At 61.5% G+C, this 13,897-nt stretch overlaps 2 protein-coding genes across 2 annotated transcripts; both read left to right on the top strand.

Annotated features, from left to right (window-relative positions):
• The first annotated feature begins 8,448 nt into the window (after positions 1–8,448).
• Positions 8,449–10,558, top strand: PRR35 (proline rich 35). Its single transcript, XM_011376762.1, has 2 exons — positions 8,449–9,533; positions 9,813–10,558. The coding sequence occupies exons 1-2, from the start codon at positions 8,449–8,451 to the stop codon at positions 10,444–10,446; spliced, it is 1,719 nt and encodes a 572-aa protein (XP_011375064.1). The 3' UTR covers positions 10,447–10,558.
• Positions 10,559–13,117: 2,559 nt separating this feature from the next.
• NHLRC4 (NHL repeat containing 4) lies at positions 13,118–13,649 on the top strand. Its single transcript, XM_011376763.2, has one exon. The coding sequence runs from the start codon at positions 13,278–13,280 to the stop codon at positions 13,647–13,649; it is 372 nt and encodes a 123-aa protein (XP_011375065.1). The 5' UTR covers positions 13,118–13,277.
• Positions 13,650–13,897: the final 248 nt, after the last annotated feature.

The raw sequence follows: 13,897 nt of genomic DNA on the forward strand, positions 1-13,897 counted from the left end.
GACCCCAGCTCACCCCGGCCAGCACCCTCTCCCCTTTGACCCCAGCCTGCAAGGAAGGAGGCTCCAGCAGGGAGGGGGTAAGGGTAAGGGGGGCCAGTGAACACATACTGTCTGGAGAGTTGGGGGACACCATAGGCAACACCCTTAGTCATGACGGAGCTCAAAGGAGGTGCTAGCTGGGGTAGACCCCTTGAGGGGGCCAAGGAGGAGGTTTGGCTAGGGTCAGGGCGCTCCGGGGGAGGTGGCTGGCAAGGAAAGAGGATGGAGGGAGTCAGCCAGGCCATCCTGAGGCAGGGACTTCAGCCATGCTCTTAGCCATAGTGGCACCCGGACCACAGGCCTGGTGAGTGAAGAATGGATGGGGTCAGGGGCCACCGTGGGGAGTAGGCATGAGCCCTGGGGGTTGGCCCCTTCCTCACTGTTGCGCCCTGCTCCCCACCTCAGCCTGCTGTGACTCTGGCCCTCTAGCTGCTGGGGCTCCTGGTCCTGAACACTCCTCCCTTCCCCAGCCCTCCCCCTTCCCCACTTTCCTGGGCTGTTCCTGTTTCTACAGGCTGGGTTGACCCTGTGTGCCAACCCTGGCCCCTCACCCAGGCTGCCTCTGCCCACCCATTGGCCATGGCGGCCTTCCCAAGGCGGGTGGTGGTGTGTTCTCACTTGTGAGGCATCCCTGTCAGAAGCACTTAGTGTACAAATTAGCCGTGGCCTCCTGCCTCCCTCTGCACAGCTCTGGGCGTTGGACTGACAGGGCCAAGGCTCCGGGCCCTCTCCCGCCTGCCCTGGGGCCTCGCAGCTCGTGTGCATCCCTGGCCACCTGCCCACGACCGACTGAGCAGGAGGGCTGGCCCCCAGTTGCCAGGGTTCCTTTCCTGACCCAAACAGGACCAAAATGGGCAGAGTATGCAGGGATATATTGGGGTCCAGGACCTGGGTCTACTAGTGGCAGGTCCAGTGTCGAGAGCTGTGGGGGATGGACTGGAGCCAAGTAGAGGCTCTGCAGCTCCCACCCACCCCACCCACTGGCCCGCCTGCCACTCAGGCAGGGAAAATCAGCTGTGACAGGCCCAGGAAGGCCAGGCCCCAGGGGCCGCAGAGCACCGCACACAGCTCCTCTTCCAACATATGGTTGCTGTCGGCCTGGGGCACTGCTTGGCCAGTGCAGGCTCCGAAGCTGGGTGGGGGTTCGAGCGGCCCAAGCTTCTCATCCCATCCTCCTGGCCAGGCTGCTCTCTTAATGATCCAAAGGCCCTTGCACCAACTCGTATGCCTCTCACAATGGGGAACTCACTCCCACTACAGCCCCTGTCATTCCTCCATCACAGCAGCCTGAGGCACACAGAGAGGCCCCACACCCTACCCCAGGATGCCTAATGACCTAGTAGGTGTGGGGAGATGGAGCATGTGGGGAGGGCCAGTCTCCAGAGGAGACAACCCTACAGCTAGCTGGAGGATGAGGCACAGGGAAGCAGAAATGGGGCAGGAGCCAGCCACCAGCAGAGAGCTTGCAAGCCCAGGAGAGCAGGAGCTAGAGACTTGGGGTCCATGGTAGCAGAAACCTCCCAGCCGAGCCCCTCTCTTTTAGGGTGGGCTAGCTCAAGCAGCTCTCATCACAGATTCCCTGGTGAACTTCCAGCCCTCCATGTGCTCTCCATGAGTCTGCAGCAAGGTCCTCCCAACCTGCTCACAGCTCTGTCCACGTAGTCACCCAGCCCCATCGCTCTGGCTCTGCCCCTCCCCTGAACCTGCTGTGGCTCTTGGGGTCAGTGGCCTTAGGTGTGACCCTCCCCCTTTCAGCCAAGCCCTGAGCCCACCCCTTTCACCTTGAAGTCACCTTGAATGGGCAAGGTGGAGGAAGTGCCAAAGATGACCCATGCTCTGGTCCCAGGGAGATCGCGAACACTGGGACTGCGGAGCATCCCAGGGTTCATCGTGAGCAAGTGAATATGAGTCATGGCCATGCTGAGCCCTGCATGGTGCTGACCCCGCCCAGGAGTTCCTAGACCCTGCCTAGGGGCTCCAGCCGCGCCCCCCTCCCCCCCGCCCACTGGGTAGGCAAAGACTGGACTGGCCCCTACACCTGTCCTGGCAAGGGCCATGTGTGTACACTGAGGGGATGAGACAGGCCTGCTCCAGGCACTGTGCCACTGCCCCCTGCCTTCCCTGGGCCCAATGTCCTGCCCCTGCATCCCCTGGCATGCACATACCAGCATTAGTGGAGGCGACAGGAGGGGGCGGGGGTTGTGGGCAAGCCAGGCAGAGGTTAATGGCAGAGATGAGCTCCTGCTGGAGGCAGAGGGAGGGGCTGTGGGTCCCCCATCCCACCCTGCAACAGCACCAGATGATGAGAAAAAGGCTGCTCCCTGCAACACCCCATTGGTGCCAGAAACACCCAGAGACCAAGTCTCCATCACCCATTCTGCAGGTGAGGAGACCGAGGCAGGGCAACATTGGAGACCAAGCCCCAAAGCCATGGGGGTCCCTGTCACTGCCTCAGGGGGTAGGGACCACCTCCCTGGGCCCAAGCTTGCCCCAACATGTGGGGTGGGTCCCAGTGAGTGGGTTATGACCCACCCCCACGCCCCACTCTTGGATAGAAAGTGGGACAGGCCCTGGGCACAATGTGTGCCAGCTGTGAGGGAGCAGATGTGCATAGAGAGCCTTGGGCAGAGATCACAGGGGTGTGGAGGGCTGGCATTGATGTCCTGCATTGTCTGGCCAAGGATGGTAGGGATGGTCATTTGTGTACCTGACAGGGTGGCCTTACTTGCACCCCGTGCACAGGCCACTGGGCTGCAGCTGCAACTGAGCTCTCAGGACACCCCTACAGCAAGCTCAGGGCCCAGTTGAGACCCCTGCCTAGACTCCTCCCAGAAGCCCAGAAAGGCACCCAGGTCGTGCCCCTTGAGTGCTGAGTTCCTCTGGAGGTGCCACTACCTCTCCTCCCACCCAAATTTCTAGAAAAAAAAAAAAAAAGCAGTCTACGAGAGTGGCCTCCATGGCTGGTGCTGAACGCACCCTCCCTGGCCTCCTCCTGTTCCCAAAATCTGGAGTCCTGGCCTCCTCCCTCCTCTCAGGGGCCCCTGGGTCACCTGGGCTTCGCTGGGCTGTTTGCTCTGCATTCTGCAAGGCAGGGATCCTCGGGATGGGGGCTTCCTGATCCATAACTCTCCATCCCGTGGATCATGGCAACAGCTTCCAACCAGCCTATCCCCTGTGCTGGCGGCTATTGCCTCTCCTCAGGGGTCAGCCAGCAAGGGGCAGGGAAGCAGACTCATCCCTGGGACCAAGTGGCCAAGGCCTGGGATCCCCATTCCCACTATCTCAAGGTGACTTGTGTCCCTGCCCTCTCTGAGCAGTGTCCATGATGAGGGGACTGGGCCTGGCTGAGCACGTTCAAAGCTGGGTTTGTGTGCAGAAGGAGCAGGCCTCCTGGTCCCCACTCACCACAGGGCTGCTGGCGTGACGGCTGCTCAAGCTGTCTCTCAGCTCCAGGCTGCCTGCATGGTCAGCTGGTCAGCCAGGCCAGGCCAGGTGGGCAGAAAAGAGAAAGCTGGCATGCTGTGTCACCCATAGCCCTCCGCGCCCCATGGACTTGATGAGGAGAAATGGGGCCACCCAAGTTGCATCAGGGAAGGCGGCACTGGGGCAGGAGGGAGACCGAACTGGGCACTCATCCTTACATCAGTATCCTTGCCCTAGGTTCTGAGGGCAGAACCACTGAGCTCTGTTCCTTACAGTCGCCTGTTGTGGTTGAACAGGGAGACCTGGGCCGTGACCTGTCTGTCACCTGCCTGCACAGACTGGGAAACTGAGGCCTGGCTCATAGGTCCAGGACATGCTAGACTCTGGATGCAGTGCTCTTCTCTAGCTGCCTCATTTGAGGTGTAACGCCCAGAGGCCCCTAGTGGATATTCCTTCCTTTCCCAACTCGCTCCTGCCTCCCAAACTGAGCTGGGGATACCCCAGGAAGCCTTTTGTTAAGCCTGTAGAGAGGGCCAAGTGGATCTTCATGGGGCCCTCTGTGCCTCCACAGAGCTGGCCTGGAGCAGCGCTTCCCCCTCTGGCTGTAGATTCTGTACCCTGCCTGAAATGGCACCACCATACATTTCTGGCAGACTCACTGGGAGAGACATAGTCTGGCCATGTCCTGGCACGTCTGTGACCATGTCCAGAATAGAACTGGCTGGCCAGACAAAATTCCAGGAGTTCTCAGTTGAGAAGCAGTGGGACTCCAGACTATTAAGATTTGATACCTCAGGGAGCAACATGAAACCTGGTGTACCCCAGATGGGGCTGGGAGCAGCTCTGGCTATGAGGACATTAGGGGGGGGTGGGGTCATGGTGGGTCTGAGATATCCTAGCCTTTCCCGGGCCCCACCTTTACCCACCCCAGGAGAGACAGCAGTGGAGAGGAGTTCTGCAAACAGCAAGAAGATGGAGGGCCTGGCTGTGCAGCTTTCCTGAGGCACCCGCCAGGGGACTGAGAAGCCTGGGCTAGATGCGGGGGTTGGTAATGCTTCCAGGAAGAGGAGAGTGAGTGCATGGAGACCATCCTTTCTTGAGCCAGTGGCTGTCAGTGGGAAGGACAAGGGTTTGGGGGTGTATATCCAGGAGGAGACTCAACCTCCTCTTTGGAGAAGACGAAACAGCATTGGAGGCAAGGCTTGGCCCAGCAGAGCTGGCCAGGAAAGGATTCTTGCATTACTATATATGCACTGTGCTGTGCTGCTCAGCTCTGGGCTCCAGCCCTCCTGGGACTAGACTCTATTCCCTTCTAGGCTGGGCTCTGTCCCCTCCTGGGATGGGCTGCAGCCCTCCCCAGGTTGGCTCTGTTACCCACAGCGCCCCCTATCCCGGGGCTCAGCCCCCAGGCCCTGGCTCAGGTGGGTGGTTGTCAGAGGCCAGAGCCCTGCCCTGACGGATGAGTGCTGACGGCCCCTCTCCACGCGCCCTGGCCGCTGACACCCCATCACACCGCTGCTGGGACCCCGGGAGACCTCGCCGCCTCTGCGCACCCTCGCGGCAGCCTGCAGGCGACGGGGGCGGGGACGGTGCCAGTCGCCCGGCATTTGTCCGCACACCTGCGCCTCCACTCCTGGCTCCTCCGCGACGCTGTCCGTCCCTACCCGACTCTGGTGGTGCCACTGGTGTCACCAGCCACCGCTCTATCCAGGAGTTGCCGTTGCGGCGGAGAGAGCTGTGCGGGTCCTGGGTGCGCAAGGCCAGTGAGTTGTGTGGGAGGGGGCGACTGTGGGCAGGAGGAGGGAGAGAGAAGGAGGTGGGTATCACCTGGGGTGGCCAAAGGGAAACCGCAAACGGCGCTCGCTCGCCCCCTTCCCCCGCCAGCCCGGGTCGGAAGTCCGAACGCCCCCCGAAACCCGGCGCCGTGGCGCACGCGCGGCTTCTCTGGCTGCCAACTTCGGTGAGTGCGAGTCGGCGTCGGGGAGACGCGGTCGGTGGCAGAGGCTTTGGGGATTCGCAGCCAAGTGAGTGACTGCAGACCGCATGGGGGTTCGCTCCCAGCACCCAGACTCAGTTTCCACTGTGGAAGTCCTCGTCGCTGCTCCGAGAGCCTGAGCCGGTTTCGCTTAGTCCGGAGCTGCGGCCGGCGCCGGGCGGGAAGAGCGCTGAGTGGGGCGGAGGAGGGAAGTTTCTGCTTGGTTCTCGGGGCTACGCGCAGACTTCGCCGGGCGCCGCAGGCTCTGTTCCGGCTGGGGCGCAGGTAGGGCTGGCGCAGGCGTCGGCGTGTCGGGGGAACTTCGGGGGCAGCGCAGGGTCCGGCTGGACGTTTGGGGTGCGAGGCAGCGGGACGCCAGGAGTGTCTGGCGCGTTCTAAGCAGCCCCAGCTCCTACGTCCCCGACTTCCCAGAGTCCAGGCTCCACGCACCGGGACCATCTGGGCGCAGCAGCCTCCCTCCTGTAGGAGCGCGCCTTCCTGGGTGCCGCTGGGGAGGGCAAGAGGAGGGAATTGGGGTCTCCTCCTCAGCCAGAGAGGAACCTGGTCACCCCTCTGCACCACGCCCTGTGGGGTACTTGCTCCCTAAGTTCCAAGGGGGCCAGTGGGATGGGTGAGCTGTAATCCCCTGGTGGCGGCTCCAAGCACTAGGTGTCCCCTCTCCCACCCTGGGTTGGGGCCTCCAGCTCCTGGCCTGCCACCAGTTCTCCCACACACAAGGAAAGGTTAGTGGGGCCGGTGCCTCCTGGCTGGCACAATGGGGGTGCAGGCCACTGTGGAAGCATGCACCCAGTCACGGGCTGGGACACGTATGCGAATGAATGTGCTTTTGGGTGCGCGTGGGTGCGTGCTGGTGTCTAGGGGTGTCTTCTGCTTGTGCACAAGCATGCTGGGTGGGTGCCAGGCATCCTCTGGGTCCCCGTGGGGTTAGCAGCTGCTGAGATGGCTCCTGAACAAGCCAGCAACCCAGGTGACTGATCTGAAGAGGGAGCATAGGAGGACACTCCCCCTTCCTCCTGAGTCCTGGAGCTTAAGAGGAGACACCCCCAATCCAGGGGCCAGGCTGGGAGGTGGGGTGGGTGGTAGTACCAGGCAGCACAGCTGTGTGGCTCCCAGGGCTGGGTGATCGATGGCCCCAGCACAGCCGCCTCTGTCTCCTGAGCACACATGCCCATTTGTCATTTGTATCTTAGTGGGGGGCTGGGATGGGGCCTACCTCTGCACCCACCACCAAGTCCAGGGGGTGTCTGCAGCCCCTCAGGGAACCTCGGGCCCTTTCCTGGGCCCAGCCCCCTCTTCCCAACCCCCGCACCCATCTCAAAGCCCCATCCCCTCCTAAATGTGGACATCCACAAACCAGTCAGCTAGCCTCTGCTTGCCCCACCTTCCACGCCCAGACCTTTACCATGCTGACCCCCCACACTAGTGCTTCTTTGAATGGGCAGCCCTCTCCACCCCTCTGGCTGTCCCCAAAATAAACACTGCCCAACCAGTGTTTGGGGCAGCAGACATGACTGCTTGCCATGTGTACAGCCCAAAGGCCAGCAGGGAGGACGCCTTGCTCTCAGTGGCTGCTCAGCTGCTCCAGTCCCCCTGCTTAACCCACTAGCCACCCCTGAGCCCCAGGGAGCAGGGCGAGTGTTTCCGTCCACATTCATGACAGTGTCCGTGACAATGTGTGTTCTTGGGTGTGTAGTGTGTGTATGTCTGTGTATGTGCACACTGCACTTGAATGTGTCTGAGTACCTGCTCACACCCCACCTGTGCTGTGAGAGCATCCATATGCATAGTGACCGTGTCTACTCTGAGAGTGCATGTGCCTAGGGCCCCAGGTATTTTGGTGGTCCACTCTGCTCTGAGTCAGCCCAGCCGTGCAGAGGTTGTCGCTCTAGGGACCAAGTGAGAGCTTGTCTGGAGCCTCACACATGTGTGTGCACACACTCTTTGCGTCCCACACAGGCACGCACTGGGGTGGTGGACAGCCCAGGTGGCGGCCCAGATGGAGTGGGGAGCAGCTTCTGAGTGAACACGCAGGGCATGGGGAGAGGAGGGTCTTGGCCAAGCTCAGCCACTGCAGGCTCAGCTGTTGACCTGCCTGAAGCCACCCAGATGGAGCCAGGCTGAGCAGGTGGCTGTGCCATGGGGCCATGCTGTGACGTCCACGCCCCCCAGCCTGGTCTGGCCCCACGTGAGGCTGACCCCCTCGGAGACCTCCAGTACCCAGCTGACACCCTGCTGGAGAAGAAATACACACGAATGCGCGCGCGCGCGCGCGCGCGCGCGCACACACACACATACACACACACACACACGCACACACACAGCATTAACCAGAGACTCAGGGCCTTCTGCCGGTGGCTTTTATCTTGGCTTCCCGGCATAGGCAGGGGTCTCTGGAGAGGTGAAAGACAATGAAGGGCTGATGTCCTCCAGGAAAAGGCCTGGTCACACTTGGCTTCTTCTAGTCACTCACCAAATGCCTGTTAAGAGACAGAAACTCTGGCTCTGCCAGCATGGGAGATAGGCCTGGATGGAATCACCCTAGAACTGGGCCTGCTCAGGGCTGGCTTGGCCTGGGTCAGAGATAAATTACAGGAAGCATGGTTAAACTTATTTATTTGCAACAAATACTTTTTTAATGTACGCTCAAAATATTGGCTAAATCATGTTTATAGCTCAATGTCCTCTGTGTATTTATAAATACATAAAAAAGTATTTGCCATCTACCTGAGTCATATATAACTGGGCATCCTGCATTTTTGCCAGCTACACCTAGAAGTGTACGTGGAGAGGAACTGAAGGATGAGGCAGGGAGGGCAATCTAGGCCACGGGGCTGCACATGCAAAGACCAGAGAGACCCAGTCTGCAGGGTGAGGGTGGTGCCATGCCCAGCTCCTACCCCTGAAGCTGTGGGAGCTGACAGAGACTCTGACTGAGGCCTTCTCATCTGCAGGTGGCCATGGTGCCTGGGCCTGTCTGCTAGCAGGCTGCCATGTCCCGAGAGGCAGGCTCATGCCGCCTGGGCCCTGGGGCACGGGCCCGGGCCCGGAAGCCCAAGAAGCCGCACTACATCCCGCGGCCTTGGGGCAAGCCCTACAACTACAAGTGCTTCCAATGCCCATTCACCTGCCTGGAGAAGTCGCACCTATACAACCACATGAAGTACAGCCTCTGCAAAGACTCCCTCTCGCTGCTACTTGACTCCCCGGATTGGGCATGCCGCCGCGCCCCGGCTGCACCCCGCCCCAGTGAGCCCATCCCAGACCACCCTTCTGACCCCACGGACCCAGGCAACCATCCCCAAAGAGCGCAGCTCCCGGATGCTCCCTCCACACCCAACCTTGTTGGCACCGACGTCCTCTCCCTGCACCACTGTGTTGGGGGCTCCAAACTGGGGGCTGAGGGCTCCCCAGGAACACCATCCCCTGTAGCCAGAGATGCCCAGAAGGGTGCAGGCCTTGGTGGGCTCTTGGCTGAGTCGTGGAAGCCGGGGCCAGGCAGGGGACCCAGGAGCATAGTTGTGGTGGACTCAGTGGGTCCTGAGAACGGTGTCCCCTGTTATCCCCCACCTACCTCCAGCGAGTTCCCTGAGGCCCAGAGCCTCCAGCTGTCCCTGCTGGGTGTCAACTACCCTCTGAGCCCCAGCCTCTTCTCCTACCTGGGGCCCTCCCTGGCCGCTGCAGCCCACATGCCCTTCCTCGCCTCTGCCAGCCCGCTCCTGCCCCCGGCCACTGCCTTCCCTGCCCCACAGCCTCCCGAGCACCCAGCCCCAGTCCCCCGCCTATACTACCCTCTTCTCCTAGAACATAGTCTGGGGCTGCCAGCAGGCAAGGCTGCCCCTCCCAAGACCCTGGCCCCTCCCAAGGGGGCCCCTGGGATTCTTGCCCCTGGGCTACTGAGGATGCCAGTCCCTGGGCTGGGTGGGCCCTGGCCCTGTGGTGCTCCCAGGGACTCAGGGCAAGAGGGGAGGCTGGAGCTGGCTGCCCAGAGTGATCCCAAGAGGAAGCTGCCCCTGGGAATCAGGCTGGAGCCCCCGAAAGCCCCCTCCAACATGGGCAAATTTGGTTCCCAGAACAGGTAAGTGTCGGGGCCCTCAGTCACGGGTGGAGGTTGATGTAGGGGAAGAAGGGCTGGGCAGGGTGGCTGGGCTCCCGTCTTCAGGTCAGTGGCCGGGAACATGGGGTTCAGGTCACGGAGAGGACACTGAGACCAGAGAGTTAACCTATATGTCCTTTTGGGTTCCCGAGGCCTAGGCTGGGGTGATAGGCTGGACAGGGGGGCATAATGGGGAGTGGGTCAAGGGCTGGGGGCACTGCGGGGAGCAGCACAGCCTCCTGACCGGCTCCTTCCCCTTAGCCTGCGGACTGGCCCCTCCGTGATGCTCTGGCCTGAGGACAAGGAGCCAGGCGACCCCGAGACCATGGGCCCTGTGTCCCCCCTGCCCCAGCAGCCACCAGGCCTGGTGCTGGGGGGCCCTGGGCATGTGGGTGAAGACCTGACACGGGTCCTCGGTGACTATGCTAAAGTGGAGCAGCGCCTGGGGCAGTTGGCACCTGCCAGGGGCCTGGCCCCACGGCCTCTGCGGGAGCAGTTGGGCAAGATTCGCCGGGAGCTGCTCACCATCCATCAGGCACTAGAGTGGGCCGTGAGGCCCCCGGACGTGCCCCTGGATCTCTCCGTGAAACGGGCGCCCTCCAAGGTGCCCGAGGTACCCTCGGGGGCCTGGGAGCAGCCAGAGCTGGGCCCCACACTGGCCCGGGGGACCCCTGAGCCACCCAGAATGCTAGGCCCCACAGTAGCTGAGCCTTTCTCTAGCCATACCACCAAGTGTGAGGCTGACTCCAGTGTCCCGCCCCCAGGTCTCCCCCTCCAAGCTCCAGATGACCCTGTCATTCCTGGAAGTAGCTGGGGACACCGTGGCAGGACTGGGGGCTCCTGGCCCCCTGAGGCTGCACCTGGCCTGCAGAGCCCCCCAGGTGCTGAGGTCTGACTACAGCTCCTGCTGCTACCTCTGTCCTTAAAAGACAGGGGCCCTTTCCCAACCCCGTGCCCACTGCCTGGCCCCCTACCTGCCTCAGCCCCGGGGGTGAGGCCTGGAGCCTGCCCAGCATGCCCGTGGACAGACCCCACCCACCATGTCCGTGGCCTGTCTCTGAGGCTACACAGGGACAGCAGAGAGTCACGGCTTTTTGTTGATCACAGTTGTGGACATTAAAATAGAAGCCACCTTCACACACCCGTCTGGGCCTCCTCCTTCCCTTGCTGTTCCAGCATCACCACTGGAACACCTTTCCCCTGGGCCTCCTTGGGGTGGGTAGAGTCTGGGGACAGAGTAAGGGACTTTCCATCAGAGCAAGGAGAGTTGGGGAGGCAAGTGCTTTTGTCCGGGGGCTGGTCAGGCCTGTGTTTCAGCACACTGGTGGTGGGCAGGGCCCTCGGGGCATGCCTCCAGCCCTTGTCTAGTAGGGCAGCCCTAATGTCAGATTCATGCTGGAGGCTGCTCCCACTGTGGTTAAATGATGCCCCCTATATTCTGTGGCCCAGGGCTGCTCACCCAGCGTGGCCTCCACTGGGCTCCCGCCAGTCCCTGCAGCCACGATAGGCATCGGATGGCCTTCACAGCTCACTGCCTTCCTCCCACCTTGGCAGGACTTGGCCTTTCCCACAGGCAGGGGTGAGGGGCAAGTAGGGAGGGGTGCCCAGGGGACCCTTGGACCCAGCTAATCACTTCTTTCCCTGGGAGCTGGCCACACCTCTGTGCCACTTAGGAATGGCCTCTGGGAAGGCAGTTCCTGCCTGAGCCTGGCTCCCCAAGCTGGGCCGGCCAGGCTGGGGCCAGTCGGAGCAGGACCTGTGGCTGCCCCATTAACCGCACTGGGCAGCAGATAGCATCAGCCACCCGCCCCACCTCAGGGCGTTAAGAAGCAGTGTCCAGAGCAGGAGGTACAGGCTGGGCAGGTGGGGAAGCGCAGAGGCTGACCCTCCCTCCCCCAACCGTCCAGGGTCTTCCTAGAGGGGCTACAAGGAGCTGAGAGCTGAGTTAAGAGGTGGCCAGAGAACCTCCAGGTCCTGAGTTCTTGGCCTCCCATTGGCTGGCACCTACACCTGTCTACCACTCCCCAGCTTCTCATCAGATGTGAGCCTGGTCCTGCTGGGGGGCACTACTCCAGCTTTACAAGTGCAGAAATGGGATCAGAGAGACAGGACGCAACCTGTCCAGTCTGGGGGTTGGGGGTCAAGACAGATCTCTGGAGGTCCTTAACTCTGGACTCTGGTTCTGGTAGGAGATGGTAGGTGGGGTTGCCTCATGCTCAGACATTTCCTCAGAGCCTCCTCGCATTGCAGAGGGGTAGGAAGTATCGATGGTTGTGGGGGTCTCCCTGGGGAGGGTTCAGCTGGGCTGACCATGAGTGGCATCCAGCAAAGCAGGGGCAACAGGAAGAATGTCTTGGAGGCCAGTGCAAGGGCCCCAAGGCAGAAATGTAGCAGCACTGGGGAGTCCCTGGGGTTTAGCAACTGAGTGACAGGATTCCATAGGGCCCAGTAGCTCTACCTGTCCCCTCCCATCTCACCCACATCAGGGTGGCCCCTCCCACTCCTTCAGGTTCTGGTTTCCAACAACAGAAGCTGCTACAGGAGCAGGGAGCAGGGCCGAGGGCCTGGTCCCAGGTAGGAGACCCTTCCCGCTGGCCTCCCTGGGTAAGGGTAGGCAGAGAGGCCTAGGCCAGGACTGCTGCCTCACCCCTCAGGGGTTGGAAGTCTCCAGAGTCTGTGTGGGGGCAATGGGTAGGGGCTTGGGCTGCCCCCAAGATGGGTCACTTTCTCTGCCTATAAAAGGGAAGGGTTCCATGGGCAGATGAATTTGAGAAACACTGCTTATCTGTCACACACCCACACCCCTACCTCAGGACATCTCAATGCCTATGAGCTCATTCAGGCCTCAGAGCAAAACCCATGGTAACTTTCATGAGTCTGTCTCCCAGAATCGTGTTCCAGGACATCAGGGAAAATGGGACCTAGAGACACGGCTCACTACTGGGCTTGTTGGCTGGGCCAGACTTCCTGGTAGAACTGAGTTCAAAATCCAGTTCTTCCACCCCCACCTTCATGCCTCATTTTCCTCATCTGTAAAACAGGAAGACACCAGTACTGCCTGGAAGGACACGGGGGACCGAGGTAACTGGTGCTTGATGTACAGTGGGGCATTCTTTCTCTTGCAGCCCTAAACTTGGTCCAACCACAGAAACTTGCCTCGGAGGCTGAGCCGGCCCGCCCACCCTCTGGCCTCCTGCTCTGACCTCCTGGGCCTCCCCCATCAGCTGGCCAGCTGGCCCCAAAAGCCTGCACCTCATGCTGGACCCACCTGGAGACCCCGCTCACTCCTGGCAGGCCCGGCTGCTCAGGCAGATCCCAGTGCCTGCAGGGGCTGGAGGGGGCCCCCGAGGCCTGCACTGCTCCCCGGATGGCTTGCTCTTCCTGACAGCTGGGGCTGCTCCCTGCATCTATGTGCTGGACCTCGAGGGACGCTCCGTCTGCCACCTGCCCTGCCGGGTGCCAGGGTTCGGGGACTTTGTGCCAGAAGACGTGGCTGTGACAGCTGCTGGGCTTGTGGTGGTCAGCGACCTTGTCCATGGGGCTGTCCACGCACTCCAGCACACTGCTCGAGCCCCCCAAGGCTGCTGGGTGACAGTGGGCACCTTCCTGGCCCCCTGCGGGCTGGCTGTGGACGCACTTGGCCGCTTCCTGGTGACGGACTATGTGTCTGGGGCTGTACACAGCTTCACATTGGGCCCCACCCTAGAGCAACTGGCCCCAGCCTCCATGCTAGGTCTAGAAGGCCCCTGCTGGGTGGGTCTGGGGCCCAATGGAGGCTTTGCAGTGAGTGAAGAGTTTGGGGATGTGCGGCTCTTCGGCAGTGCCCGCCAGCCCCTGGGTTCCCTAGGCGGCCTGAATGGGCATGCCTTTGGCAGCCCCGCAGGTGTATGCACTGATGCAGAAGGTAGTGTTATTGTGGCAGATGAACAGCGACGCCAGGTGATCTTGTTCCCCCGGGCTGAATCACCCATTTGCTTGGTGTCCGAGGGGCTCAGGCGGCCCTTAGGTGTGGCCTGTGTGCCCCAGGGCCAGTTTGTGGTTGCGGATGCAGGGGACAGCTACATCAAGGTGTACCAGTACCACTCAGAGCTGGCCTGACCCGGTGAGCTCAGATGGCAGCAGCCCCTTCACTGTGCATGGGTCCAGCCACCTGGTCCCGGACCACCATGAGAGGAACATTCAGGGCGGTGGAGTCCTCCAGGGCTGCTGGCCATACCTTCCTGAACCTGCACATTTGCTGAGCACCTAGTGTGCCAGACCCTGGGCTGGCCTCCTGTCTTCCTCTTGGAGAGGATTCAGACTTCGTCAGCAGCCACAAATCAACTGCCTCTCCGGCTTCCTTTGCA

The sequence above is a fragment of the Pteropus vampyrus genome, unplaced genomic scaffold (assembly GCF_000151845.1).
Source record: "Pteropus vampyrus isolate Shadow unplaced genomic scaffold, Pvam_2.0 Scaffold303, whole genome shotgun sequence".
Classification (NCBI taxonomy): domain Eukaryota; kingdom Metazoa; phylum Chordata; class Mammalia; order Chiroptera; family Pteropodidae; genus Pteropus; species Pteropus vampyrus.